This window comes from Cucurbita pepo, chromosome 15, assembly GCF_057944985.1.
Source record: "Cucurbita pepo subsp. pepo isolate OVF chromosome 15, ASM5794498v1, whole genome shotgun sequence".
NCBI classification, from domain to species: Eukaryota; Viridiplantae; Streptophyta; class Magnoliopsida; order Cucurbitales; family Cucurbitaceae; genus Cucurbita; species Cucurbita pepo.
Window position 1 is genome coordinate 9352343 of NC_141812.1, and position 26678 is coordinate 9379020.

General features: G+C 35.6%; 5 protein-coding genes and 1 non-coding gene across 6 annotated transcripts; 4 read left to right on the top strand and 2 right to left on the bottom strand.

Moving 5' to 3' along the window:
* The first annotated feature begins 847 nt into the window (after positions 1-847).
* LOC111811274 (uncharacterized protein At4g06744) lies at positions 848-2956 on the top strand. Its single transcript, XM_023698042.2, has 2 exons — positions 848-1694; positions 2211-2956. Exons 1-2 carry the CDS (start codon positions 871-873, stop codon positions 2803-2805), a joined length of 1419 nt encoding a protein of 472 aa, XP_023553810.2. The 5' UTR covers positions 848-870; the 3' UTR covers positions 2806-2956.
* A 1318-nt stretch (positions 2957-4274) lies between these two features.
* On the top strand, positions 4275-7094 carry LOC111811264 (uncharacterized protein At4g06744). The gene is made up of 2 exons (XM_087117839.1): positions 4275-5291; positions 6285-7094. Exons 1-2 carry the CDS (start codon positions 4309-4311, stop codon positions 6877-6879), a joined length of 1578 nt encoding a protein of 525 aa, XP_086973965.1. The 5' UTR covers positions 4275-4308; the 3' UTR covers positions 6880-7094.
* A 4549-nt stretch (positions 7095-11643) lies between these two features.
* Positions 11644-12836, bottom strand: LOC111811288 (protein IRREGULAR XYLEM 15). The gene has a single exon (XM_023698062.2). It carries the CDS (start codon positions 12736-12738, stop codon positions 11782-11784), a length of 957 nt encoding a protein of 318 aa, XP_023553830.1. The 5' UTR covers positions 12739-12836; the 3' UTR covers positions 11644-11781.
* A 4473-nt stretch (positions 12837-17309) lies between these two features.
* Positions 17310-17598, top strand: LOC147789306 (RNase MRP). Its single transcript, XR_015412021.1, has one exon.
* Positions 17599-18407: 809 nt separating this feature from the next.
* On the top strand, positions 18408-20042 carry LOC111811287 (putative UDP-glucosyl transferase 73B6). Its single transcript, XM_023698061.2, has one exon. The coding sequence runs from the start codon at positions 18472-18474 to the stop codon at positions 19909-19911; it is 1440 nt and encodes a 479-aa protein (XP_023553829.2). The 5' UTR covers positions 18408-18471; the 3' UTR covers positions 19912-20042.
* A 740-nt stretch (positions 20043-20782) lies between these two features.
* Positions 20783-25795, bottom strand: LOC111811269 (putative UDP-glucosyl transferase 73B6). The gene is made up of 2 exons (XM_087118083.1): positions 24709-25795; positions 20783-21343 (listed from the first exon to the last, which is right to left on the bottom strand). Exons 1-2 carry the CDS (start codon positions 25722-25724, stop codon positions 20914-20916), a joined length of 1446 nt encoding a protein of 481 aa, XP_086974209.1. The 5' UTR covers positions 25725-25795; the 3' UTR covers positions 20783-20913.
* Positions 25796-26678: the final 883 nt, after the last annotated feature.

Below are 26678 nucleotides of genomic sequence, written 5' to 3' on the forward strand. Positions count from 1 at the left end.
AAATGAATGTGGCATGCGTCCGAGAGTTCTTTATTTCCATTTTACTCTACTGAGTTTAGGTTGTTACTACAATATTTACGTGCGCTACAGAAGAATTTAGAATATGTGAAGAACAAGGTAACTTGAGCTCAAGATTAACGCTCTTCATAATCTAAACAAACCTATATATACATTATTACAACTCCGTAAAACGTAAGTTCATCGTAACTTCGTAATTCGTTGTTACATCCTAGAACATTTAAGGCGGTTCGATCGAGTCGTTAAAAGCATGAGTGGTGGAGTGAGCGGAATTTGTGAATGAACCAAAATTTGGTTGTCATGTCAAAGCGCACCAACGTCGAGAGTGGGACAGGCAACTCACATGGCAATGGGCAGCATTGAGTGACATGCTTTGTCGGTCCCGTGAGTTTCTTACCAATTGGATTTGCTAATTATTAACCTCTTACTAGCTACATTCTAATCTCAATTTTAAACCAACTTTTTAATCTCACACATGTCTCGATCTCGATCCCGATCCGTTAATATCATTTATGTATTTGTATCGAATTGAACCCATAAACCCTAAACGATTTATAAATTTGAAACTTTCATATCTGTTCAATTCTCTTCGATCTGTATGTTCATTTTGTCTCGTTCAACCTCTTACAAACTTCATTTCGTTCTTCTCAGCCTCGAGACATGAAAATATTGGTAATGTAACGACCCTAATTTTAACATAATTTATCCTAGGTAAGTTTCATAGTCTTTCACGTGAATGCAAATACCCTATAAGTTTGACTTTTCAATAAAGTTGTTATTGTCTTCTTCCATGTTTCTCATTCTATATAATTTCTTCATGCAAGAAAAAGTAAATAAATAAAAGACACTAAAATGGCCAAAATCTCTGCTTTTGCTTCTTTATCCATCTTTAATCTCCTCCTCTTCTCTTCCTTTTCCGCCCTCGCCCTCGACATCGGCATCGGCATCGGCATCGGCATTGGCGGTGGCAGCAACTCTCCTCCGCCATCGACATCTCCCGATTGTAACACTCCTCCTCCTCCTCCTCCTCCACCACGGCCTCCGTCTCCACCTCCGCCGTTGCCATCGAAGCCAGCACCAGCGACCTCCCCGAAACATCGTTCACCGAAACGAAGTCCACCACGGCCACCGACGCTAAGATTTGAGAGCAAGAGAATCGAAATTGCTTATAGAGTGATTCAAAACTACAAAAGTAGAATCGAGAACGACCCATTGAAGGTCATGGCTACATGGAATGGGACCGATGTTTGCAGCTACAAAGGATTTAGGTGCGACAAATATCCGGATGCTGAAAACAAGAGGGCGGTGTCGGGGCTTAGCTTCAATAATTTCAACTTTAGTGGCTCTAAGCTCACTCTCGATGGGCTGGCCGACAAGTTGTCGGACATCGCATACTTCCATGCCAATTCCAACTTTTTCTTTGGCACCATACCCAAACTCATTGCCATGGTCAAGTTCTTGTACGAGCTCGATCTTAGCAACAATAAATTTAAGGGGTCGTTCCCTAATGAAGTCCTCGGCGCCATCAATCTCACGTTTTTGGACCTCCGATTCAATTACTATTGCGGTCCGGTCAACCCGAGGCTCTTTGATATGGACATTATTGCGGCCATCTTCCTCAACAATAATAAGTTTAATCAGAGCATCCCGGCTAACGTCGGCAACACGCCTGCTCGGTACTGTATTACCTCGAACTTTTTGCTTTTTTTCATTTTTAATTATTGGATGAGAATGGTTTATCTTACTGATGTAAGTTGTTATGAGGAATAGGTTCTTACATATATGAGTCATGTATTGTCATTTATTTTAATTCATAACTCTTATTTATTTTTTGGTTTATGAATCATCTTAATTCATATATGAGCAGTAATATTGCTATGATTCATATACGAGAATTTGCATTATTATATCTGTATACAGACTTGTCTAGCATTGTTTTGAAGTGGAAAGTCATTGTCATTTTGTATTTGTCCCGGGACAATTGAGAGGAATTTGGTAAGAGAGACTTTAAAGGGTGAAATGGTGAGAAATATACTTAGGTTATAATAATTGGGTACCACCACGTAAATCTTTGTGTCTCTTTGTTTAATTTCTGTTTGTGGGTGTGTGAGTGCTATCGATCTTACTTCAGCTTCCACTACAAAAATTGGGTATCTGGAAAGTAACATTTTTTTTACTTTTTTGGCCCGAAGGTACCTGACGTTCACGAGCAACGAGTTCACCGGTGAAATCCCAAAAAGCATCGGAACAGGAAAGACAAGGAAAACCCTAATCGAGGTCCTCTTCTCCGACAACAAGCTCTCCGGCTGCTTACCGATGGAGATCGGGCAATTAGAAAACACCATTCTCTTCGACGCGAGCAAGAACACCCTCACCGGCCCGATCCCATACTCCTTTGCTTGCTTGGCCAAAATGGAGGTTCTCAACTTCGCCAACAACCGTCTATACGGCGCCGTTCCGGAGGCGGTCTGCAAGTTACCGAACCTCCAAAACTTCACCCTTTACAACAACTTCTTGACCCAAGTCGGCCCCGTTTGCCGGAGCTTGATCGGAAGGAAAATCCTCGACGTCTCTGGAAACTGCATTTTGGGGCTGCCGGGACAGAGATCGGAGAAGGAATGTTCTTATTTCTTCAGCAAGGTTCATTCGTGTTCCGATGAGAAGTCCATGAAGTATATTCCTTGTACGGCGAATAAATACTTGTACGGCGATCCCACCGCCGGCCCACTTCCGCCGCCGAGGAAAATGACGGAGATGAGAACTTATGCCGCTCTTGTCCCCAATTGATTTTTACTTTGATGTATGTGTTTACTTTTAATTCTCTTCAATTCCAAATTTAATTTTCAAATATTATGTTTTTAAATAATTGTAATTACTAAAAACATTTTATTTTATTATAAAAGCGTATAAAATTTAGAGATGTATATTTAATTTGTAAGGTCGAAGTCCCGTGATGACCCGATCTCAAGCAGAGATTCTTCGTTTAGATGGAGAATGAGATAGAGAGTGAACGGGTAGAATTTCCCCCCATTAGATAAATAGGGTTGGAGATGGAAATTATATATCATGTCCTCGTCCTAAAATGAGACTGTTTAAATTCTATTTCCAAGTCCGTATATACAGACTAGTGACACAAAAATTTTCAGTCCTCTGCTCTACCAACTAAGCAATAATAGTTGTTTCCGACACATTAGACGTATTTTCAATAGCAAATTTGAACCAGTGACACGAAGATTTTCAATCCTCTGCTCTACCAACTAAGCAATACAAGCCATTTCCGACACATTAGACGTATTATCAATAGCAAATTTGAACCGGTGACACGAACATTTTCAGTCCTCTACTCTACCAATTGAGCTATACCGGCTATTTCATTTCCGACACATTAAACGTATTTATTTTAATAGATGACTTTAGTTTATGTCGAGTGTAAATAAATAAATAAATAAATAAATAAAAAGCATTCCAATGCATAGAAATAGTATCCACTATTGAGTATTGTTAATCCTTGTCAAATTCATAGCCTTAATTTAAACCATTAATTTATTAATAAAAAAAAATTAATAATTTTTTTTTGGATATTTTCTTAAAATTAAAAATCATATTATCAACAAATAATAATTTAATGAGATGGTTCACTCCCTTTATAAAACTATACATTAAAAATTATACATTAAAAAAAATGATATTTTAAAAAATTATACATTAAAAAAATTTCTTTAAAATGATATTTTTTCAATATACGAAGACAAATTCTTCACAGAAAATTCAATCTCCGCTTCGATCTCTATAAAAATAAACTAAAATATTTCACACGCAGTGCTATAGGCCAAATATTCCGCTATATTTTGTATTTATTTAATTTTTAAAAATCGAAATTATAAAAGCCATGAAAATGGATCGCCTTGGTTGGTAAAAGCAATAAATGGGAATTTGATATGATATGTTTTAATATCTTATCCCTATCTCATGCATGCCACATAAATAGTTTATATTATATTAAGTAAATTTATGAGTTAAATAATATAACAATTAAAAAAAATCGCTAAATTCATAAAAATTTTAAAAACGCTCGTACAATTTTAAAAATTTTAATTTAAATTTAAAAATATTAATATTGTTCAGCTTCGTCCATATATTTTTTTTTCTATATTTCATTTATTATTCATAAATTTGACTTTTTAACATTATAATTTTAATGTTTTTACTCTATTTTTTCTTTTATTTATTATTTTTGTCTATATAATTTCAATGACATCCGAAAATAAATTGTATGCCAGAGAGGGGAACATGGCCAAGCCCTCTCCTCTTCCCCTTCTCTTCCTTTTTTCCATCTTCTCCACGGCGGCGATTGCCCTACACGTTCCGCCGCCTACTGCCGATCCTCAAGTAAAACATCCCCTCACTTTCTTTTTCTTCCCCTGGCATACTCCTCCCCCGCCTCCAGAATATCCTCCTCCTCCGCCTCCAGAATATCCTCCTCCTCCGCCTCCGCTACCACCTCCACCTCCACCACCTCCGCCTCCTCCTCCACCTCCACCACCTCCGCCTCCGCCTCAAAAACCTTACTGTGCCACTCCATCACCACCACCACCTAAACCAAAAGTCCACCCACCACCGCCGCCTCCTCCGCCGCCACCTCCGCCGCCGCCGCCGCCACCACCCAAACCAAAAGTGCACCCACCTCCGCCACCTAAAAAAAAATTCCGCCCACCGCCCCGACCGTCGCCGCCGCCGCCATCCATAAGCCCAAGAATCAAAATTGCTTACGAAACCATAAAAGATTTCAAATCCAGAATTGAAGATGACCCATTGAACATAACAAATTCATGGGTAGGAAAAGACGTTTGTAAATACAAAGGATTCATCTGCGACAAAGTCCCCGATTACAAAACCACCGCCTTGGCCGGAGTTAGCTTTAACAACTTCGGATTCGGTGGTTCTAACCTGATTCTCAATGGCTTCATCGACCGTTTGCCCGACATTACTTTCTTCCATGCAAACTCCAACAACTTCTCCGGCATCGTCCCCGAACTCATCTCCGATCTCCGATACTTCTACGAGCTCGATCTCAGCAACAACAAATTCTCCGGCGCCTTCCCTAACCAAGTCCTTGACGCCACCAATCTCACCTTCTTGGATATCCGGTTCAACGACTTCTCCGGTCCCGTCCCCCCCAAGCTCTTCGATATGGACATTATCTCCGCCATCTTCCTTAACAACAACAAGTTTAACCATTTCATTCCGCCCAACCTCGGCAACACCCCTGCTCGGTATGTCGCCCTGTCTCATTCGATATTTTTAGATTCTATTGACACGACTCATTTTAGGGCATTACTCTAATACATGTTAGTAATCCGGAACTAAATTTCGTGAAGATGGTTAGAAAATTTAAGAAGTTAGTCCGTGCTTTAATACGACATTCGAGGATTTTATTAACAGAGCTAGTCTAAGGGCATGACTTTAATAACATATTAATAATCAGTTGTTGGATGATGGAAGTCCCACATCGACTAATTTAGGGAATGATCATGGGTTTATAAGTGAGGAATACTAACTCCATTGGTATGAGGCCTTTTGGGGAAGCCCAAAGCAAAGCCATGAGAGCTTATGCTCAAAGTGGACAATATCATACCATTGTGGAGAGTCGTGTTCGTCTAACATGGTATCAGAGCCATGCCCTAAACTTAGTCGTGCCAATAGATTGATAAATCCTCAAATCCTCAAATATCGAACAAAGAACTCCTAAAGAAAAGGAGCCAAGCCCCTCCTCGAAGGCAGTCAAAAATGACTAAGACTCCAAAGGAGTCGAGCCTCGATTAAGGGGAGGCGCACTTTGTTCGAGGGGAGGTGTTGGATGATGGAAGTCCCACATCGACTAATTTAGGGAATGATCATGGGTTTATAAGTGAGGAATACTAACTCCATTGGTATGAGGCCTTTTGGGGAAGCCCAAAGCAAAGCCATGAGAGCTTATGCTCAAAGTGGACAATATCATACCATTGTGGAGAGTCGTGTTCGTCTAACATCAGTAACTGAGTTTTGTGCTTTAATATGTAACGTTGTTAGTGGTTATTAACTTGAGTAGAAAGTTTAGGAAGGTAGTTAGTGTTTTCCCGCTATAAATACTCATCAAATGGATGTTAAGTGATTAAGGTTTCTCGGTTCTAAAAGATTTCTCCCCTCAAGTTGTTATTTTGCAGACATATTTTGATCGAGGGTCACATCCCAGAACTAAATATCTTCTTTTTTTTTTTTTTCAAAAGTTACCTCACTTTTACGAGCAACGAGTTTTGCGGGCCAATCCCAAAAAGCATCGGAACCGGAAAGACAAAGAAAACCCTAATCGAGGTTCTCTTCTCCGACAACAAGCTCTCCGGGTGCTTACCGATGGAGATTGGGGTTTTAGAGAACACAATTCTCTTCGACGCAAGCAAGAACACCCTCACCGGCCCGATCCCCTACTCCTTCGGCTGCTTAGCCAAAATGGAAGTTCTCAACTTCGCCGACAACCGCCTCTACGGCGCCATTCCGGAGATGGTCTGCCAGTTACCCCACCTCCAAAACTTCACCCTTCGCAACAACTACTTCACCCAAGTCGGCCCCGTCTGCCGGAGCTTGATCGTAAAAAAGATTATCGACGTTTCGGGGAACTGCATTCTCGGGCTGCCGGACCAGAAATCTAAGGAGGAATGTACCCATTTCTTCAGCCATGTTCAGTACTGCCCTGATGAGAAGTCAATGAAGTACATTCCTTGTAAAGGGGTTTGGTACTTGAATGAAGATCCGGCCGCCGCGCTCCGTCGGCCGGCGAGGAAGGCGACGGAGATGAGAACTTACGGGGCTCTTGTCCCGCATTAAATTGCATTTATTGTGGTTTGGTCGGCAATGTTACTTTTCTTCTTCCCTTTGTGTGTTTCATTGTTTGTGGGTCTAAAGAGATCAATAAAGATTTGAATGTAATAGTAACTATCATTTGTATTAAACCCTAATGTATAATACCAAAACTCGGGTATGTACTTAGCTCGAGCTCGAGTTGTATCTATTATATCGACGGTTATTACTTTGAATTCTCACTTTTCATGTCTGTAATATACTCGAAACCTCACTGAAAACCCGTAAATTTAAATTTAGTTCAACTAGTTAAGTTAATATTATAATAGCAAAACTCGAGCTCGAGTTGTATCCCTTATCTGAATTCTCAAGTTTCATGTCTGTAATATACGTGAAATCTCACTGAAAACCCATAAATTTGAATTTAGCTCAACTAATTAAGTTAATATTATAATAGCAAAACTCGAGCTCGAGTTGTATCCCTTATCTGAATTCTAAAGTTTCATGTCTGTAATATATGTGAAATCTCACTCAAAATCCATAAATTTAAATTTAGCTCAACTAGTTAAGTTAATATTATAATAGCAAAATCCAAGCTTATACTTAGCTCGAGCTCGAGTTGTATCCCTAAATTCTCAATTTTCATGTCTGTAGTATACTTGAAATCTCAATGAAAACCCATAAATTTAAATTTAACTCAACTAGTTAAGTTAATATTATAATAGCAAAACTCGAGCTTATACTTAGCTCGAGCTCGAGTTGTATCCCTTATCTGAATTCTCAATTTTCAAGTTTGTAATATACTTGAAATCTCACTGAAAGCCCATAAATTTAAATTTAAATATTATAATAGCAAAACTCGAGTATATACGTTGCTCGAGTTGTACCCATTATCTCTACTGCTATGATTTTGAATTCTCACTTCTCAGATTTGCTATATTCTCATAAGTTTAATGAAAAATTATAATTTTAAACTTAGCTCGACTAGTTGAGTTATAATAACAGAACTCGAACATATACTTTCTTTGAGTTGTACCCATTATCTTGATCGTTATAACTTTGAATTTCCACTTCTCGTATCTGCAATATACTCAAAAAATTGATAAATTTAAACACATCTCAACTAGTTGAGCTAATATTACGATACATATGAGAGGTCTGAATGCTCGAAAACAAAATTTGAATATTGAACAACGTAATAATGTTAGGAAGTTTAGCGACATGTAAAGATGGAGATTTGAACTTTTTAGTGATGATATTTTCTTTAACCGGGTGAGTATGTTCGGGCTGGCATCTTCAATCATTAATTGTGTTTGTGGCAACATTGAAGATTGGGTAGATGAACATAAATGTATGCAATGGTTTTTGTTTTAATAAAAGATCTATCACAGTAGATATCAAATATAATGAATGTTGGAGTTGTAAGCCAAAGTAGGTACCTAAATTGGTTGAAATTAATATGCAAAACCATGCCATGTTACTTAACTACGAGGTGACCCCCTATGACAATGATTGTTTCTTTTCTTCTTTTGCTAAATTATAAAAACTTCCCATAAATTTTTGTCGTTTTTTTTTTTTTTTTTTAAACTCGGACTACTGAATTGAACCGATAAAAGTTGGATTGAGTTAATTTTTTTTCAGTTTCGGTTGAGATGTTTTTTTTTTTTTTTTTTGAAAAACTGAAAATTGGGTTTGGTTTGTGAGTTGACTTTTTTTTTATCGGGTCAACTGAAAATAGGGTTACGCTCAACCTAATCCTACTTTTAAAAAAGATTAGAGATATAAAACGTTTGTAACCGATGTTAGTGATGCGTTGTGACCCGTAAACATTGTATATGATGCGTTGTTTAGATCACTATACCAACCAACCCGAAATTTTGGATTAATTCGAAGGATTTTTTCAACCCTACCTTACTCAACCCATGTATACTCTCAAACTATCCAAGAATTTATAATGGCAATAACAAAATAAAAATAAGAACTCATATACAGTTGCACTATTTTAAGTCATCCATATCAAAGTTTGAGGTCTAAACAACATTATAATATATTATTATCATTTCGAAGATATATATATTTTGTAATTTAACTCATTTTTAGTTTCTTTTATAAGTTATTGAGGGTGAATAATATTGAAAATTAGTGAATATTTGAAGAAAAATAAAACGTAACATTTTAAATAATAGGGATAAAATTGGAAAATAAAATGTATAAAAGATTTTAAATATTTATAAGTTAGTATTAAATGCCACTATTACTTTATTGCTTCTGCTGCACGCAACCTTTCGCGATTATTGGTTTTTTTTTTTTTTTTTTTTTTTAAGTATTTTTCAAATGTAATAATAAAATAAAATATCTCATCCCGTCCCGTTCTTATGAAACTTTTCCTTAAATTTCACGAGATTTAGAGGGGAGATTCTCTATGAAAAATTTAAGAGATTTGAGTTTAATTTCTAAACTTTTAGGTTTATGTTCATCTGTTCAAAAAAAAAAAAAAAAAAAAAATTATGTATTTAATAGTTGGGTATATAATAGATCTCTAATTTTTTTTTTTAATATTTAGCTGATACATAAATTTTTAATTTTGTGTCTTTTAGATCTCTCAAATTTTAATTTTATGTATGATAAGTTCTTAAATTATTCAATTTTTTTTTTGTATAACCCAAGAATCTACGGAATAAAAATGGAAAGTTTCGAGTTTTATGAAATAGGGTTCAGGATTTAGGGTTTAGGGTAGACCCTAAACCCTAAAATCTACCCAATAAAAATTTTTATTGAATATTTTGAGTTTTATAAAATAGAGGGTAGAATTTAGGGTTTAGGATAGTAGATTTTAGAGTTTAGGGTTTAATTGAAAGTTTTGAGTTTTATAAAATAAGAGTTTAGAATTTAGGGTTTGGGTATTTACCCTAAACCCTAAAATCTAGTCAATAAAAATGGAAAGTGGAAAGTTTTGAGTTTTATAAAATAGGGTTTAAGGTTTAGACCCTAAATCCTAAACCCTAAAGTCTACTTGATAAAAATAGAAAATTTTGGAAAGTTTTGAATTTTATAAAATAGGGTTTAGGGTTTAGAGACCTTAAACCCTAAAACCTACTCAAATCTACTTAATAAAATTGAAAGTTTGAGTTTTATAAAATATAAAATTTTTGTTTATATGGTATAGATTAATTAATTTAATTTTTTTTTTTTAGAAATATATTAGAATTCTATTATATAACGAAATTAAAAGTTTGTTAACAAATTACTCCAAAAAAAAATTTCAAGGCATAAAGTGGTGATAAATGGAGAATGATATTGGGCTTGGGCCTTTCATGTACAATAAACAGCGAATGTGTCGGCCCAAATTAAATTCAATAAGGCCTTTCTTTAATTATATTTTCATTTTCACTTATGAAGAATGATTGATGGAATGTTAGGTGGACACTTCGCAAAAAAAAAAAAAAAACTCTTAATCAAAATGAATAAATAAATATAAAGTCAAGTGGTCAATATAATGGAAAAGGAAGGAATAAAGTTTTTTTAATTAAAAAAAATAAAAAGAGATAAAATAAAAATTCGGTACCGTCTTTGTTCATATTATTGATGTCAAGATTTTTTTTTTTAATTTTTGTATTAACGTAAATGATTTTAATATATTTTTTTAATTTTATAAGTATTTTTTAATAAATTTAATGGTATTAATAAAATTTTATAATGTTTTAAAGTATTTTTGAAATATTAATAAAATTTTAATTTAAAGTCTACGTATATTTTAAAAATTGTAAGTGGGAAAAAAATGAAAAAGGGCGGTCCACTTCGACGTGGACCTTATTAATTTAAACAAAACGTGAATTCCGTTACGGACTCTTTCTAATTCTCTCACCGACACCTTTCTCTTTCTCTCTCCTGACCGTACCATTCTTCCAATTCGAATTCCTAACTAACTCACCTCGTGAACATCAACTACCAATTCCGTGCTCCCACGTGTAATCCACAACCAATCACCGAGCGCGTTTCGTTTTGTCGACCTCGAGTCGCGTGAGATGATGGAATTCTTTTTAAAAAGAAAATTAACGTCATGTTCCTCCACGCACACCGTCCCTCTCCATCACCGACAGCTACCGATCCGGATTTTAAGCACAGCTCTGCCTTTTTACCTAAAATTACCATTTTACCCCTTCCTCGTTTTTTTTTTTAAATTACATTTATGTCTTGAGATCTAAATATAAATTTATTTTTAGTTAAATTAAAAAATTATGCAAAAATTACAATATTTCATTAATGTTTTAAAGAAACATACATAATTTTATTTTTTCAAACTTCGTATGTATTTTATGGACCTATATATTATAATCTCCGATATATAAAAATAATTAATTAAATTGTATTTTATACTCTATTATAGACATACATTTCCACTGTTATGCGATATAATCATTATAATGACTATACTTTAGGTTCATAATTACAACTAGGTTAAAAGTTAATTTTATTCCTGTAATTACCTTTTTTTTCTTGAGTATCACTAATTTTTTAATAAAACAATAATCCAATCATAAATCAAGTTTCTCTTCTACCAATAAGAGAGTGGGACCGTATTGTTCATATCTGAATCTTACGAGATATTGAACCGGAAAATATAATAAAATTTTAAATAAGAGTGAGATTAGAGAATTTAATTTAGGATATAGTTATATATATATATATATAACAAAATGTAACTTTTCTTAAAAGAATATATAATAAAAATTAATATAAATATAATTGTTTGACCCATGAGAAGGAAAGAGGAAAGAGGGGAAACCGAAGTTAAAACAGTAGAAAGAAAGCAGAGGAATTAGTTTCCTTTCATTATCTGTACATTTTCTCGCTCTTTCTCGGGAACCAAACACAAACATACGCAGATTTGGATGAACATACGCTTACAGATCCATACGCACATCTAAATTACCTTAAAATCGACGAACTAGAAGATGAATTCTTACAGAATCTTCCGCCATTTCCCTGCATTCTCTTCTCCACCACGAAATGCCCCAATGAATCCACTGATTCCGACAAATTTTCCCGGCAAAGAAACTCCTCGCTGTAAATCCTCTCAACCTCCCGCCCCATTTCGTGAACGAACACATGGGTTTTCGAATTCCGTTTCCCACATTTGCTTCTAGCCAAAACTCCGGCGGTGAAGATCGCCGACATTCTTCCCGGCGATGTGGGGCTGTACCCACGTGGCCCGTCGACGAGAATCACGTCCCATGGGACTTGGTAAATGTGGTTAGGCAAATCGTTGATGCCGAGTTTGCATTCGGAGAATAAGAGGTTTTGAACGGGTTTGCACTCGTTGTCGGCGTGCGATTGAGCTTGAATTAGAAGCTCCTTCATCTGGCTCACTTTCGTTGTGTATTGAACATCGTACGCTTCGATTCCGGGGTTGGATTGCTCGAATTTGGAGACATGGAACTCGTTTTCGTCGAGGAAGACGGTGACGCCGCCGTGGTTGAGTGCGCGCCAGAGGAGGGATTCGTGGGTTAAACCGAAGATTAAGAAATTACACGCCGGTGAGCAAGGGGAAAGCGCGGCGGCGATGGAGGAAAGCTCGGCGGTGGTCATGTGGGGCTTAGTGGAGTTTGTATCGACGGCGGCGTAGTGGATGAGGGCTGCGGAAATCGGTTGGGGGAGAACAGGGGAGTCGGCGGGGCCGCCGACAGAGCGGCGACGGTCGGCGGCGGAGAAGGTGGAGTTAATGAGGGTTAGAGTGAAGACGAGAGTGAAGAAGGTGAGGAAGGAGAAGAGCCAGCGGCGAGGGGTGAGTGCTGCTCCGCCGGTAGCGGCGGTGGGGGCGGCGAGGCCTTGTTTGTGGATGGAGGGGTGGAGGAGGATGAGCTTGGCGTTGGCGGCGGATTTCATGGCGGTGGAGTTTGGTTTGGTTTTGGAACGAAGAAGAAATGGGAAATGGACGGAGAAAAGAAGTTTCGATTTGTATTCTTAAGGTGGAGGAATCACGGACTGGGGAGGCGCGTGAGTCTCAGACGACGAATTTTTTTTATTATTTTTTTATTTTTTAAAAGAAGTGAAGGTACGAGAGGTGATAAATGGCCGTTTTTTTAAATTTTAAAATATATATTAAATGATTGAATTTAATTTTTCACATGAAAAGGGTTTTTCCTCATTATTATATTATTTTAAAGAGAATAAGTTTTATAAGAGAGATTTAATCATGGAATTTAAAAAATAATCGATTATTTTTGCTTATTTTAAAAAATTAATTAGTTTAAAAATATTCTAGGCTCGTGTGACAAGCAAAATACGACATCAAGTATAAAGCATGGAAATTCATATTAATGAAGTAAAAAAATTAAAATAAAATAAGTCAATAAAATGTCCTTGTCATTAATTGCTCAATATTTATTTTAACAATTATATATAATTTTGAACAGCATTTTTAATTAATTACCTAAAAATATAGGTTTTATTGCCTTCATAACTCATGCGTTTCAATATTATATATAAATCAAATACAGATAATTTATGAAAAAAAATAAAAGTAAACTGAGAATATTTAAAATAACGGTTGAACATATACAAATATAATTTATTTTTTTTAAATCATGTAATTTTCGAAGGGAATAAAAAATATCCTTTAAGTTTTTAAAATTTTCATTATTAACATTAAAACTTTTTTAAATACTTCAAAAACTTTAAAAATAAAAAATAAAAAATACCCTTCCCGAAAGTATTAAATTTTTGAAAAGTAACCATTTATTAAGAAAATTTTATTTTATTTTTTTTATTTATTGTTAAATGCTATTTTTTTAATTTCATAATTATTTTTTAAACATAATAGTAATGGTAAGGGTATTTTATATATATATATATATATATATATATATATATATTAATATTGAGGGCTATTAACATAACTTTTTAATAATTATACGATATTTTTGAATTATTATTAAAAGTTGAATGACATTTTAAAACATATTAGTCACCATTTCTATTCAAAACTAAGAATAATAATATATTTAAAAAATAATTAAAAGTTTACGAATATTTTTTAACTATATTAAAAAAAATTAAAGTATTTTTCATTAATTTAACCGGATATGTAAATCAAATACAAAATTTTATTATGTCAAACGTTTATAGTGGTAATTAACAATTGACGAAGTTGGAGTAAAAGTAAATAAATATATAATTAAAATAATTAAACCTTATTGACTCATTCCCAAGCGTAGATTATATATATGTTTTCAAGCCACTTGTTTGAATGATGATATTTTATTACATTATTTTTTAATAACATACGACATATGTCGATAATTAAATCACCTATGAACCAAATCTAAAAAGGTAAGTCCAAATGGACGTTTGTCTTTCTCATCGACTTTGGTGTTGTTATCAGCAATGACTGGTAAGAAAAAGTTTGAAGAGACGACATTGATAAACGACGTAACGACCGTGATACTTTTATAGATGTCAGTAGCAAGAAGTTAAAATGTCGTGATGAGTAGAGTTATATGTTCGTGAATATAATGAACTAGTCGTAGCGGATTTTGTTACGGGGTAACAATTAAAAATAATAATAATAAATAAATAAATAAAAGCGGAAAATTAGGAAGAAATTCTGGTGGGAGTCAAAAGAATGTAGCGGAATGGAGGAGTTTAAGGTGGGAGGGTATTTTGGGGAATTCACTTTCAAATATTACCTTTTGATTCTTAGATACGGATAGAGGACTGGAAGGAACGTGATGTGATTTGACCTTTCCTGCCCTTTGTCTCGTCTAAAAGGTTATAATTTGAATAATTTGAATAATTTGAATTAACTTTTCGCTCTCTTTTTTGCTTTTGTTAAATGGTTATATTTTACTCCAAAATAATAATTATAATAAATAAACTTTCACTTTTATTTTTTAAATATATTTTAATATTAAATTTTATTTTAAAATTAATATATAGAAAACATATATATATATTAAAATCAAGATGGTTACAACTATTTATTTTTTTTTTCTAGTTTTTACACATTAATTTATATTTAAATAATATTATAAATGATATTGTTTTCTAATTTAAGAGGGGCAAGGAGACAAACAAGGTAGTTATAATAATGAAATTATAGTTAAAGAACAGCGCATTTACCGGCCGCACCGGTGTCCCGTCCAAATAACACATCAAAATTTTAGTGTCATGTGATACGCTATTATTCGCATTAAATCTGTTTGATTCTGCTTTTATTATTCAAATCTTCACTAATGTCCTCACGTTTCTTTCTTTTTTATTCCATTTTAAATAATTCTTTCTTTTTTTTCTCTCTCTCTCATTTTCTATTTTTTTATTACTTTTTAAAACACTTTTTAATTTTCAAATACATTTCAAAATGAAAAAAAAAAAAAAAAAAACCTTTATTTCGAAAAAAAGTTTAAAATATACCGCTAAAAAATAAAAAATACAGTTACAGTTAAAAATTGTATAAAAGAAATACTCGTGAATTTATGAAGTTTGGTTAATACTCTTCCATTTTTTTAAAAACTTCAAATATATATCTACTGTTGGATAATGTTTCAAAAATATTTTAAAAATTTTTATAGTACCAAACACGGTAAAAAAAAATTTATATAGGGTAAGAATGTTAATGTTAGTTTTAAAATTTTATGGGTATTTTTTAATTAAAATTTTAAAGCTTTTTTTTAAAATCAAATATATATTTTTAAGATTATTTTTATTAATTTAGTGGAAAATGATAAAAGTTGAATATAAAAAAAAAAAAAAAAAAGGAACCGACACATTTTGAATATTCATCGACTTAAACTGAATTAAATGGGAAAAACATTTTACACACAAATAATAATAATAAATATTATTATTATTATTATTGAGGCAAGACAGTCCAATCATTTCACAATTATTCATTAGTAATTAAGAAATACAGAAATAAATAGCTTTAATTATTTATATATAAATTTCATATGGGTATATATAATAATTTAGGCTTTTAATTATAAACAAATAATAACTAAAATAGTATGAACCTTTTATAGGGCTGGATTCCAATCTTTCATTTCACTTTAAATGGTGTAGGGAACTCCACATGTTTTTTTCCTATTCCTTTTAAATGGAGACGAACCTTCCTTTCGCAGTCCACGATCCAAATTCACGCTCACTTTCATTCGTTAGGTTTAAGATTTGTGGGTATCGCTATACCAACTTATTTTAAACCACAAATTATCTGAACATGTATTCTCGAGGTTAAGATGATGAATCTATACTCCAAATATTCCGACAATTTTAGATTAAAAAATTATTATTTTTTCTCTGGAAGGAATTTATAGAAAACTTTAAAATATTTTTTTAAAAATAGATATTATAAGAATATGCAGATGTGATTTAAAATATATATTTTAAAAGATGTGTAATGTCATATCTATCCTAAAAGGAACCGAGATTCAAAAGCTTTAAGTTTTAAGACAAAAAAAAAACAAAAAAATAAAAACAAAAATTGACCCATTGCCCATATGAATTTGACATTTCAATGATATATATATATATATATATCTCTGCAAAACCATGAGAGCTTATATTCAAAGTGGATAATATTATACTATCGTGGAGATCCGTGATTCCTAACATAGTATTAGAAGCTTATGCTCAAAGTGGACAATATCATACCATTGTGGAGATCCGTGATTCCTAACATGGTATCAGAGTCATCTGAGTCTGCTATCGAATGCAAAATTTAAATGTATTTTTATTAATTTAATTTAATATCGACGAGTATCTTTTGGGAGCCATTTGCATTCATTTCCCATCCTAATTTCATTGGGTTTTGCTCATCATAATGCTCCATGCTTGCTGGACATTAATTGGCCATTCAACTCAATCACTTTCATGTCTCTTTAATTATGGTTTGTCATGTTATTAATTTTCAAACCACCCCTTTTAATCATAGTTTAAGATTTAATAGTTTAAGCATTTACCTTTTAACTCGACCTCAATCACGTTTCATTTTTGTTAAATGGGTCGATTTAATCGAACGCCTAGACCCAAGATTTTAAGATCAGTTTGATTGGATTAATTTTAGTTCGTTTAATATTTATTTAATTAAGTGAAACAAATTAATCTTTTTAAATTCATAAAATTTATTTCTTTAATTTAGTATTTACAAATTTAGTTTTATGTTATAATTTAATTTTTTAATTTGTATGGTGAAATTTTCATTAAAATTAAATACTAATTTTTATAACTTATGATCGCATTTAATCGTTTATTAGTTTATTGATCCATAAGTTATAAATTTTAAATTAAAGAGGGAGTTGAGAGATTAAATTTGTTATAAAATTCAAAATACAAATACTAAACCCTTAACAAATTAAGAGATTAAATTATTGCTTTGGAACGCAAGTGTTTTTTGACCCACATCGAAAAGTTTATGCAACGTGCGCTTTAATATAAATCGTAATTTCAAACGGATTGTCACCAAGCCGCGGAACGGAGTGATAGGGCTAATTGATCCAATTGTATCTTAAGGCTCAGGAAAGTCCCCGGGCCATCCACTGCAGAGATGCAGACCCGGAAACGGGTTACTTTCGGGAGCCCAATGGGCCATCGCAATGCACATAGCGAGAGGCTGAGACATGTGTGGAGCATGTGTGGAGCCTCAGAGCCTATATTGGCACCGAATAATAACTGGCCGCGTTTCACAGATATTCACTCACTCGCCCCTTACCCCTGGGGTGTTAACAGAACGGGGCTTACGCTTCCACGGCAATTTTTTTTAATGTTTATTTAATAAATCAACGGGTTTATTTCGAGAGATTTCCAGACTTATAAATAATGTTGTCTCTCCAATCAATATGAGACACGCCCAAATACAAAAAGGTGCAAAGGAACATTATAATCCTAGACATCATTTATAACTCATTATAAATGAAAAAAAAAAAATTTATAAATTTTTTTTTTATAACAAAAGGATGAAGAGTGTGGAGGATAATCATGAATTTGTAAATAAAGCCATAGGTGCTCATATTCAACATAGACAATATCACATCACCATAGGTGATTCCTAATAAAAAAGAGATTCATATCTAAAAGAAATGCAGAAAGGGTGAGAAGAAGAAAGAAAAACCCTAATGGAGAAATGAAAATGAGATCCAATACGAATTTTAAATCAAATTGGGAAGAAGAAAAAGGAGGTATATTGGGTAAAAGCACATGCGTGGAGGTTTTGTTGTAGAAGTCGAAAGCGCGTTCGTCAGCATAATAAGTCCAAGTATTTAGAAGCCAAAATGTGGTGATTGAATTTGATGACGCAACTGCTTACTCTTTTCCTCCATTATTCTTATTACTCTTCAAATGTGGTGATTGAATTTTACGAACCTTCCTCAGACCTTGTTTACAAATAAAAAAAATTATACTCTGTTTCTGTTTACAATATTGGATTTCATTAAGATCAGTTTGAGTTCCATCCAGATACTAACATTAACCACAATTATAAATTATATAGAATTATGGGACCGAAGAATTCCATTCATCTTTCGCTTCTATTTCCCCATTATAAATTCTCCCAAATCCCCACTCTGTTCTTCATCTTTATCTTCATCCTCTGTTTTCATCCTCTGTTTCTGCAACTCTTTATCCGCCATGGGAAGCGAACCTCGACAGCTCCATATCTTCTTGTTCCCCTTCATGGCTCACGGCCACATCATCCCCTTCGTCGATATGGCCAAGCTATTCGTATCTCGTGGCGTCAAGATCACTATTGTCACCACCCCTCTCAACTCCATCTCCATCTCCAAATCCCTTCAAAATTTCACTTCACAGATTGAGCTGATTGTCCTCAAATTCCCTGCTGCTGAAGTGGGCCTTCCGGATACTTGCGAAAACGCCGATTCCCTTCCAAGTCCGGATTATCTCCCCAAATTCTTCGGAGCTTCCACCTTACTTCAAGCCCCTTTTGAGCAGGCTCTGCTTCAGAGCCGCCCTGATTGCCTCGTTGCTGACATGTTCTTCCCTTGGACTAATGATCTCGCCGCGAAAATTGGTATCCCCAGGTTGATTTTTCATGGGACTGGTGCTTTTTCGCTTTGTGCTTCTGATTTCATGAGACTTCACAAGCCTGAAAAGAATGTTTCGTCGGAAACAGAGCCTTTTCTCATTCCTTATCTCCCCGGAGATATTAAGATAACGAAAATGAAACTCCCTTCAAACTTTCGGGAAGATACCGAGACTGAATTTAGTAAATTCTTCAACAAGGTTAAAGAATCGGAATCGAATTGCTATGGGGTTGTTGTGAATAGTTTTTACGAGCTGGAAACAGAGTATGTTGATTGTTACAGAGATGTGTTGCGACGAAAGGCATGGCCTATTGGTCCACTTTCATTATGCAACAATGGAGCTCGTGAAATTGCGCCGAGAGGAAAAGAATCCGCCATTGATGAACACGAGTGCTTGAAATGGCTCGATTCCCAGAAACCCAATTCGGTTGTGTATGTCTGTTTTGGAAGTTTGGCGAAATTCAACTCTGCTCAGCTCAAGGAGATAGCTATTGGGCTTGAGGCTTCTGGGAAAAGCTTCATATGGGTTGTCCGGAAAGTGAACGGAGAAGACAAGGAAGAGGATCAAAATTGGCTGCCGGAGGGGTTCGAACAGAGGATGGAAGGAAAAGGGCTGATTATAAGAGGATGGGCGCCGCAAGTTCTGATATTGAATCACCCGGCGGTGGGTGGATTTGTAACACACTGCGGGTGGAATTCGACGCTGGAAGGGGTTGCCGCCGGCGTTCCGATGGTGACATGGCCGGTATCGGCGGAGCAGTTTTACAATGAGATATTAGTGACAGAGGTGCTGAAAACAGGGGTCGCTGTCGGGGTTCAGAAATGGGTGCCTGGTGTCGGAGATTTCATCGGAGGGGAAGCTGTGGAGAAGGCGATAAGGAGAGTAATGGACGATGAAGAAGGTGTAGAGATGAGAAACAGAGCAGCAGAGAATGCAGAGAAGGCGAAGAAGGCCGTCGGGAACGACGGATCATCGTACCGGAATCTGGATGCGTTGATTGAGGAGCTGAAATCGTTGGCGTTTTAGATTCGTTTCCAAGTATGACGGCCGACGGCGACGGCGACGGCGACGGCCGTGTTCATGTCATCCCCCATTAGTTGGTCTAGATTTTCTTATTGTACTTTTTCATTTGAATGGATAATATTTTTGTCTGCCTATTTTAATATTTTAAAATTCTCAATTTTTAGTTGAAAATAAATTGATAAAATTAGATTTATAAATTAAAAATATTTTTTTTTTTTTAAAAAAAAAGGAAAAAAAACATTAAAAAGAACAAACAAAAAAGGGACATGACAATTGCCACTAGAAAGATGGACCCTAAGAACACATGTATTGACTAAGTCAATTAAAATATGATTATTTAAAGACAATTGGTATTTACCTTAGAAAAAAAAATATTTTTAATTGTATTAGTTTTTTTTGGTTGAAATAAAAAAATAAATCACGGGAAAAAAGTACATCGGAGAGGAACAATGTCTATCACGAACATGGACACAAATAAAGTAGTTCTAATTCACGAGTACTTGAAACTCATTTACAACGAGTGAATACATGTTTCTAGATAATGACAAAACATATCATTTTGTCCCATAATTTTATCACTATTTATTTATAATAGTAGGCGGGGTGAAAATTTAGTAGGATTGAATGTAGGAGATTAGGACGAAGAATATTAGAGGGTGAAATGCCACTCGAACCCGAATTAGTTGGTTCTCCCTAAAATGCATTGAGGTGAAGTGGTTGTCATAATCGTCTATAACTAAATCTAATGACCTGCTAACATCTCTACTTTTTGGACCACCTCTTCTACAACTTCTGTTTCTTCCTCACCCTCTACCTTTGGAGCTTGAAGGTTCAATATCTTTAAATTTGTCATCTCCTAAGTTACATGAGAATATTAATAAGATAATTTATAATATTAAATATGCAATCAAACTATTACATTTTTTTTTTCTTTTTTTTTTCTTTATTTAAAATAGAAAATTTAAAGGCTTTGGAACTCCAATGAACAAGCAAGCAGAGTGAAGTTCAAAAAGCCAATGATTTCAATTCTTTAATCAAAGCATCTAAATCGGAATAGGACGATCCATTCTCTGCAACGGCTCTCTTCGCCATCTCTCCCAGTTCTTTAGCTCTGTTTCTCATCTTCTCTGCTTCTTCCCCCTCCATTACTCTCCTTATTGCCTTCTCCACAGCTTCTCCATTAACGAAATCTCCCACAATTCTCACCCATTTCTGAGTCCCAACAGCCACTCCAATTTTCAACACCTCTGTTACTAATTTCTCGTTGTAAAACTGCTCCCCCGCCACCGGCCACGTCACCATCGGAACGCCGGCAGCCACCCCTTCCAGCGTCGAATTCCACCCGGAGTGTGTCACGAATCCACCCACCGCCGGATGATCCAATATCAGAACTTGCGGCGCCCATCCTCTTATAATCAACCCTTTTCCTTCCATCCTGTTGGAAAGAGGGATAGTGAAAGAGATAGGAATAGATGAGAATAGATAGAAGCTGCAGTGCTTTATTAATGTCTACTGACTTGATGCTTAGAGGGTTACACAATTCCCGTATTTATAGCTAATACAGTGGACCAGAAATAGTAAATCATAGAAATCTAGATAAACTCAAATCTAATAACAATCTCCTAAAATCTTGTTAGTTTGAATATTTGAATCATATCTAACTACTCTAAATCATATCTTGATTTTGAATACTTTGAATCATATCTCAACACTCCCCCATGATTCAAAGTTGCAGATGTAAGTACAGAGCTTTTCTTCTGACAAGACCTTCGTAAGTATGTCTGCTTTAACCCGTACATTGTCTGTCTCAGCTTGTATACCTTTGTTTCTTTGTCTTCCTTTATGAATCCCTCTGGCGGTCTTACATAAACCTCTTCTTGTAAATCTCCATAAAACTTTTCGTTTGGTAGGTAAACCATATCCCATGTTTCATCTTTCTTAAAGGACTGCATCTCTACTGTCATGGCTTTCTTCCCGTCTTCAGTTGCTTCTTCATAATTCATAGGGTCTGAAACAGTAAGAGCAAATTGACATGATGCATATATGTCAGCTAAAGATTTATACTTCCTTGGAGGTGTCTCATCTGAAAGTTCTTCAAGAGAGGAATTGCTGTTAAGTGATTCTGAAGATGATGAATTTGACACACTTTGTGTTGCAGTGGATGCACTGGGAGATGCACTGGAGTTGACCCTTGTCTCTTCATTTGGGGAAACTTCAACTGTAATCTTTTGCTGCTCCTGTTCTTTACTCCAATCCCAACTCACGTTTTCATTAAATATTACATCCCTTCTAACTAAAATCTTTTCACTAACGGGGTTGTATAGTTTATATGCCTTTGATTGAGTACAATAGCCAATGAAAATGCATTTTTCAGATTTTTCATCAAGCTTTTGACGAGTTTGAGGATGTTTCAAAGCATAAGCAACACAACCAAAGATTCGTAAATGACTTACAGATGGTTTCCTTCCATGCCATGCTTCATAAGGAGTTCGATTCATAACCGCCTTTGTTGGTGAGATGTTTAATAGATAAACAGATGTTGCTACGGCTTCGGCCCAAAATTGGTTTGGAAGTCTCCTTGCTTGTAACATACTTCTTGCCATCTCCACAATAGTTCGATTTTTTCGTTCAGCGATTCCATTCTGTTCTGGAGTGTAGGGAGCTGTTAATTCCCTTTGGATGCCCTCTTCTTCACAAAAGAGATTGAAATCTTTAGATACGAACTCGCCACCTCTGTCTGTGCGAAGAACTTTAATGTGACAGCCACTTTGGTTCTCTACCATAGCTTTAAAAATCTGGAACTTCTGAAAAGTTTCTGACTTATGTTGTAGGAAGTAAACCCAGCTCATGCGACTATAGTCATCAACGAATAGTAAAAAGTATATACTTCCACCCAAGGACTTCGTTTGCATTGGCCCACATAAATCAGCATGAATTAGTTCTAGATAATGTGAAGCTCTTTTAGCTTTTCCAACAGGAAAGAACTTCCTAGTCTGCTTGCCATAAATGCATCCTTCACATAAATTAGTTGAGTCAATTCTTGGTAATCCGAAAACCATACCTTTATCCCTGAGTATTTTCAGGCCGTTCATATGAAGATGTCCATATCTGAGATGCCATAATGTTGAATCATCTTTCATGCTAGCAGTAAGAGCAAAATCCTCCATGTTAGAAACATCAAGTGGAAACATCTTATTTGAAGTCATGGCAATTTCAACTTTATGGCCTGATTTCTTATCTGTGATGACACATGTGTTATCATCAAATAGAACTGAGTGTCCTCTGGTCATCAATTGTCCAACACTCAATAAATTGTACCCTAAATCAGGTACAAATTGAACATTATCTAATTGTTTTATCTTACCGTGACTGGTTTCGACTTTCACTGTACCTTTTCCTTCAACTTGCATCTCTTTTGTATTTCCAAGTTGCACCTTAATCTTTTGCGTCTCATCAAGCTCTTTGAATAAGGATTTGGTGCCTGTCATATGGTTCGAGCATCCGCTATCAACAAACCATAAGTTACCTTTTTCTGGATTAGTATCCATGCACGCCACAAACAACTTTTCTTCTTCTTCTTCATTCTCTGCTGCAAAATTCATTCGTTGATTTTTATACCAACAATCAGATTTTGTGTGACCATACCTTCTACAATGGTAACATTGTATGACATTCCTTTGTTCATTAAATTGTCTCTGTCCATCACTTCTCCACCTGTTATCACGACCACCATGGAAGTTGCGAAATCCTCCTCTTCCACGACTTCTACCTGCTAAATGAATATTTTCTCTTTCGTTATTGGTTGTCTCCTTCACTTGTAGTGCCTTTTCTTCGTTTCTTTCTGATGCTCTATTGATTCTTGCCTCATGAGCCTGAAGCGAGCCCATCAGTTCATCAACGGAGAGTATGGATAGATCCTTAGCTTCTTCTATGGCGGCCACCACATGGTCAAACTTTGGAGTCAAGCTTCTCAACACCTTTGCAACAATTGTTTCGTTTGAAATTTTCTCTCCATAGGTACGCATCTGACTGACTATTGCCATTGATCTTGACAAAAAATCAGCAATTGATTCGCCATTCGTCATGAGTAGAGTTTCAAAATCACGTCTTAGAGATTGCAATTTCACTGTCATGACCTTTGAGTCTCCTAGAAACTCCTTCTGTAGAATTGACCATGCCTGCTTTGATGTGGTTGCTGCTGCAATTCGTGAAAAAATAGTCTCATGAACTGCTTGCTGAATAATGAATAGAGCCTTGGCATCGTTTTTCTTGGTTTCTCTTAGTCTCTCCTTTTCTTCTATTGTGGGTTCTAATACATCAGCAAACCCGTGCTCCACCAAGTCCCATAGCTCCTGCGATCTGAGCAAGGTCTTCATCTTGATGCTCCACCACTCGTATTTCTCACCATTAAATATTGGTAACAACGGTGCAGAGGAAGAAAAACCAGCTACTGCCATTTTTGTTTTGTGAAAGAAAATAATCACTCGCCCTCGTGTCGAACGAACCTGGCTCTGATACCAAAATTGTTGGAAAGAGGGATAGTGAAAGAGATAGGAATAGATGAGAATAGATAGAAGCTGCAGTGCTTTATTAATGTCTACTGACTTGATGCTTAGAGGGTTACACAATTCCCGTATTTATAGCTAATACAGTGGACCAGAAATAGTAAATCATAGAAATCTAGATAAACTCAAATCTAATAACAATCTCCTAAAATCTTGTTAGTTTGAATATTTGAATCATATCTAACTACTCTAAATCATATCTTGATTTTGAATACTTTGAATCATATCTCAACACATCCTCTGTTCGAACCCCTCCGGCAGCCATTTTTGATCCTCTTCCTTGTCTTCTCCGTTCACTTTCCGGACAACCCATATGAAATATTTCCTAGAAGCTTCAAGCCCATTTGCGATCTCCTTCAGCTGATCGGAGCTGAATTTCGTCATACTTCCAAAACACACATAAACAACCGAATTGGGTTTTTTGGAGTCAAGCCATTTCAAGCACTCGTGTTCATCAATGGCGGATTCCTTTCCTCTGTGAGATTTTTCTTCAATTTCCTGATTGCACAACGAAAGTGGACCAATATGCCACGCCTTTCGTCCCAACACATTTCTATAGCAATCAGCATACTCTGCTTCCAGCTCGTAAAAACTGTTCATAACAACCCCATAAGACGTGGACTCTGCCTCTTGAGCCCTTTTCAAAAAATCGCTTGAATCATTTTTGATATCCTCTCGCATGGTCTCGTGGAGTTTCAATTTCGTGAAAGAAATCTCCCCGGGGAGATGAGGAATGAGAAAAGGCTCTGTATCGGACGAAACATGGTTATGAGGCTGGTGAATCCTCACGAACTCCATAGCACAGAACGGGAAAAAACCAATGCCATGGAAGCCCAGCTTGGGGATGCCAAATTTAGCAGCGACATTGTTGACCCAAGGGAAGAAAATATCGGCGACGATGCAATGGGGGCGGTGTTCCATTACAGCCTCCTCAAATGGGGTTTGGAGCAAATTCAAAGCAGAGATGAATTTGGGTAATATGGCGGGACCGATAACAGAGTCGCCATTTTCACAACCTTCCGGCAGACCCACTTCGGCAGAGGGGAATTTGAGGATGAGAAGATGAATGTTTGAAACAGAGAGGGATTTGGAAGTGTGGATTGAGTTAGAGATGACGATGGAATTAAGAGGGGTCGTGACGACGGTGACCTTGACGCCGCGAGCTGCAAGCAACTTGGCCATGTCGACCATGGGAATCATGTGTCCGCTAGCCATCAAAGGGAACAAGAACATGTGGAGCTGAGTACCCATTTTGATGCCTGTGGAAATGATAGAAATGAAGAGGAAAAGTTGCAGAAAAAAATGAAGAGGAAAGTGGACATATATATTGAAGCTATGATCGTGATGTTCTTCCTTTTTTCTTTTTTTTCTCTTATTAATAATAATAGAGATATTCTATTTTCTTAATCGTGTTGCGTCCTGAACAACCCGCCTTAAGGAAATACCAAGTTTGTAGCTTCAACGGACCTTTTACAATATTAGTCTTGTCCAACTGAACATCACTTGTGCAGAACCCAAGCTTGTTTGGCCACACACTCTCTACTTGCGTGCTTGTTCAATCATCTACAATACAACCAACTTGCTTCTCCACTAGACTAAGTCATCCAACTCAATCTTGTCTCTACTCAGTGCCTTGCATCCAACATCATCTTAGTTTCCTATCAGCATGACCCATATATCTTAACGTCATCCCATGTCTACTCAGTCATGCTATAAAAAATAGGTCCACGTGTCCTTCATAATCTCGAGACATCACGAACATCCATCCATCCATCCCTTCCATGCCCATATCATGTCATTTACATATACCGTATCGAATAGTGGGTGCAAAATCCAACCTCCGACACATGGGCTGGCACATTACCGGTACACCTGTGTCGCAGCAAAATTCATTTTAACCTCATGTCATTAACTTACACGTGTATCCCACTAATTTGTTCTTTAATTTCTCATCGATTAGTGTATGGGCAAATATTAAAATTTGTATAAATATGATATAATTATCAAATTGTAAAAATATATGTATTTATTTAAGGTTGTTTTATAATATAATATTTTTAGAACAAAAATGGTTGAAATAGCCGACTAAGACACGTGATATTGTCCCTTGGTCTAGACGAAATAATAAATTTTAGAATTTTATGACATTATTAATTTTTAATGTCACAATTCAAAGCATCTAAATAAGCTATACAAAATTATTTT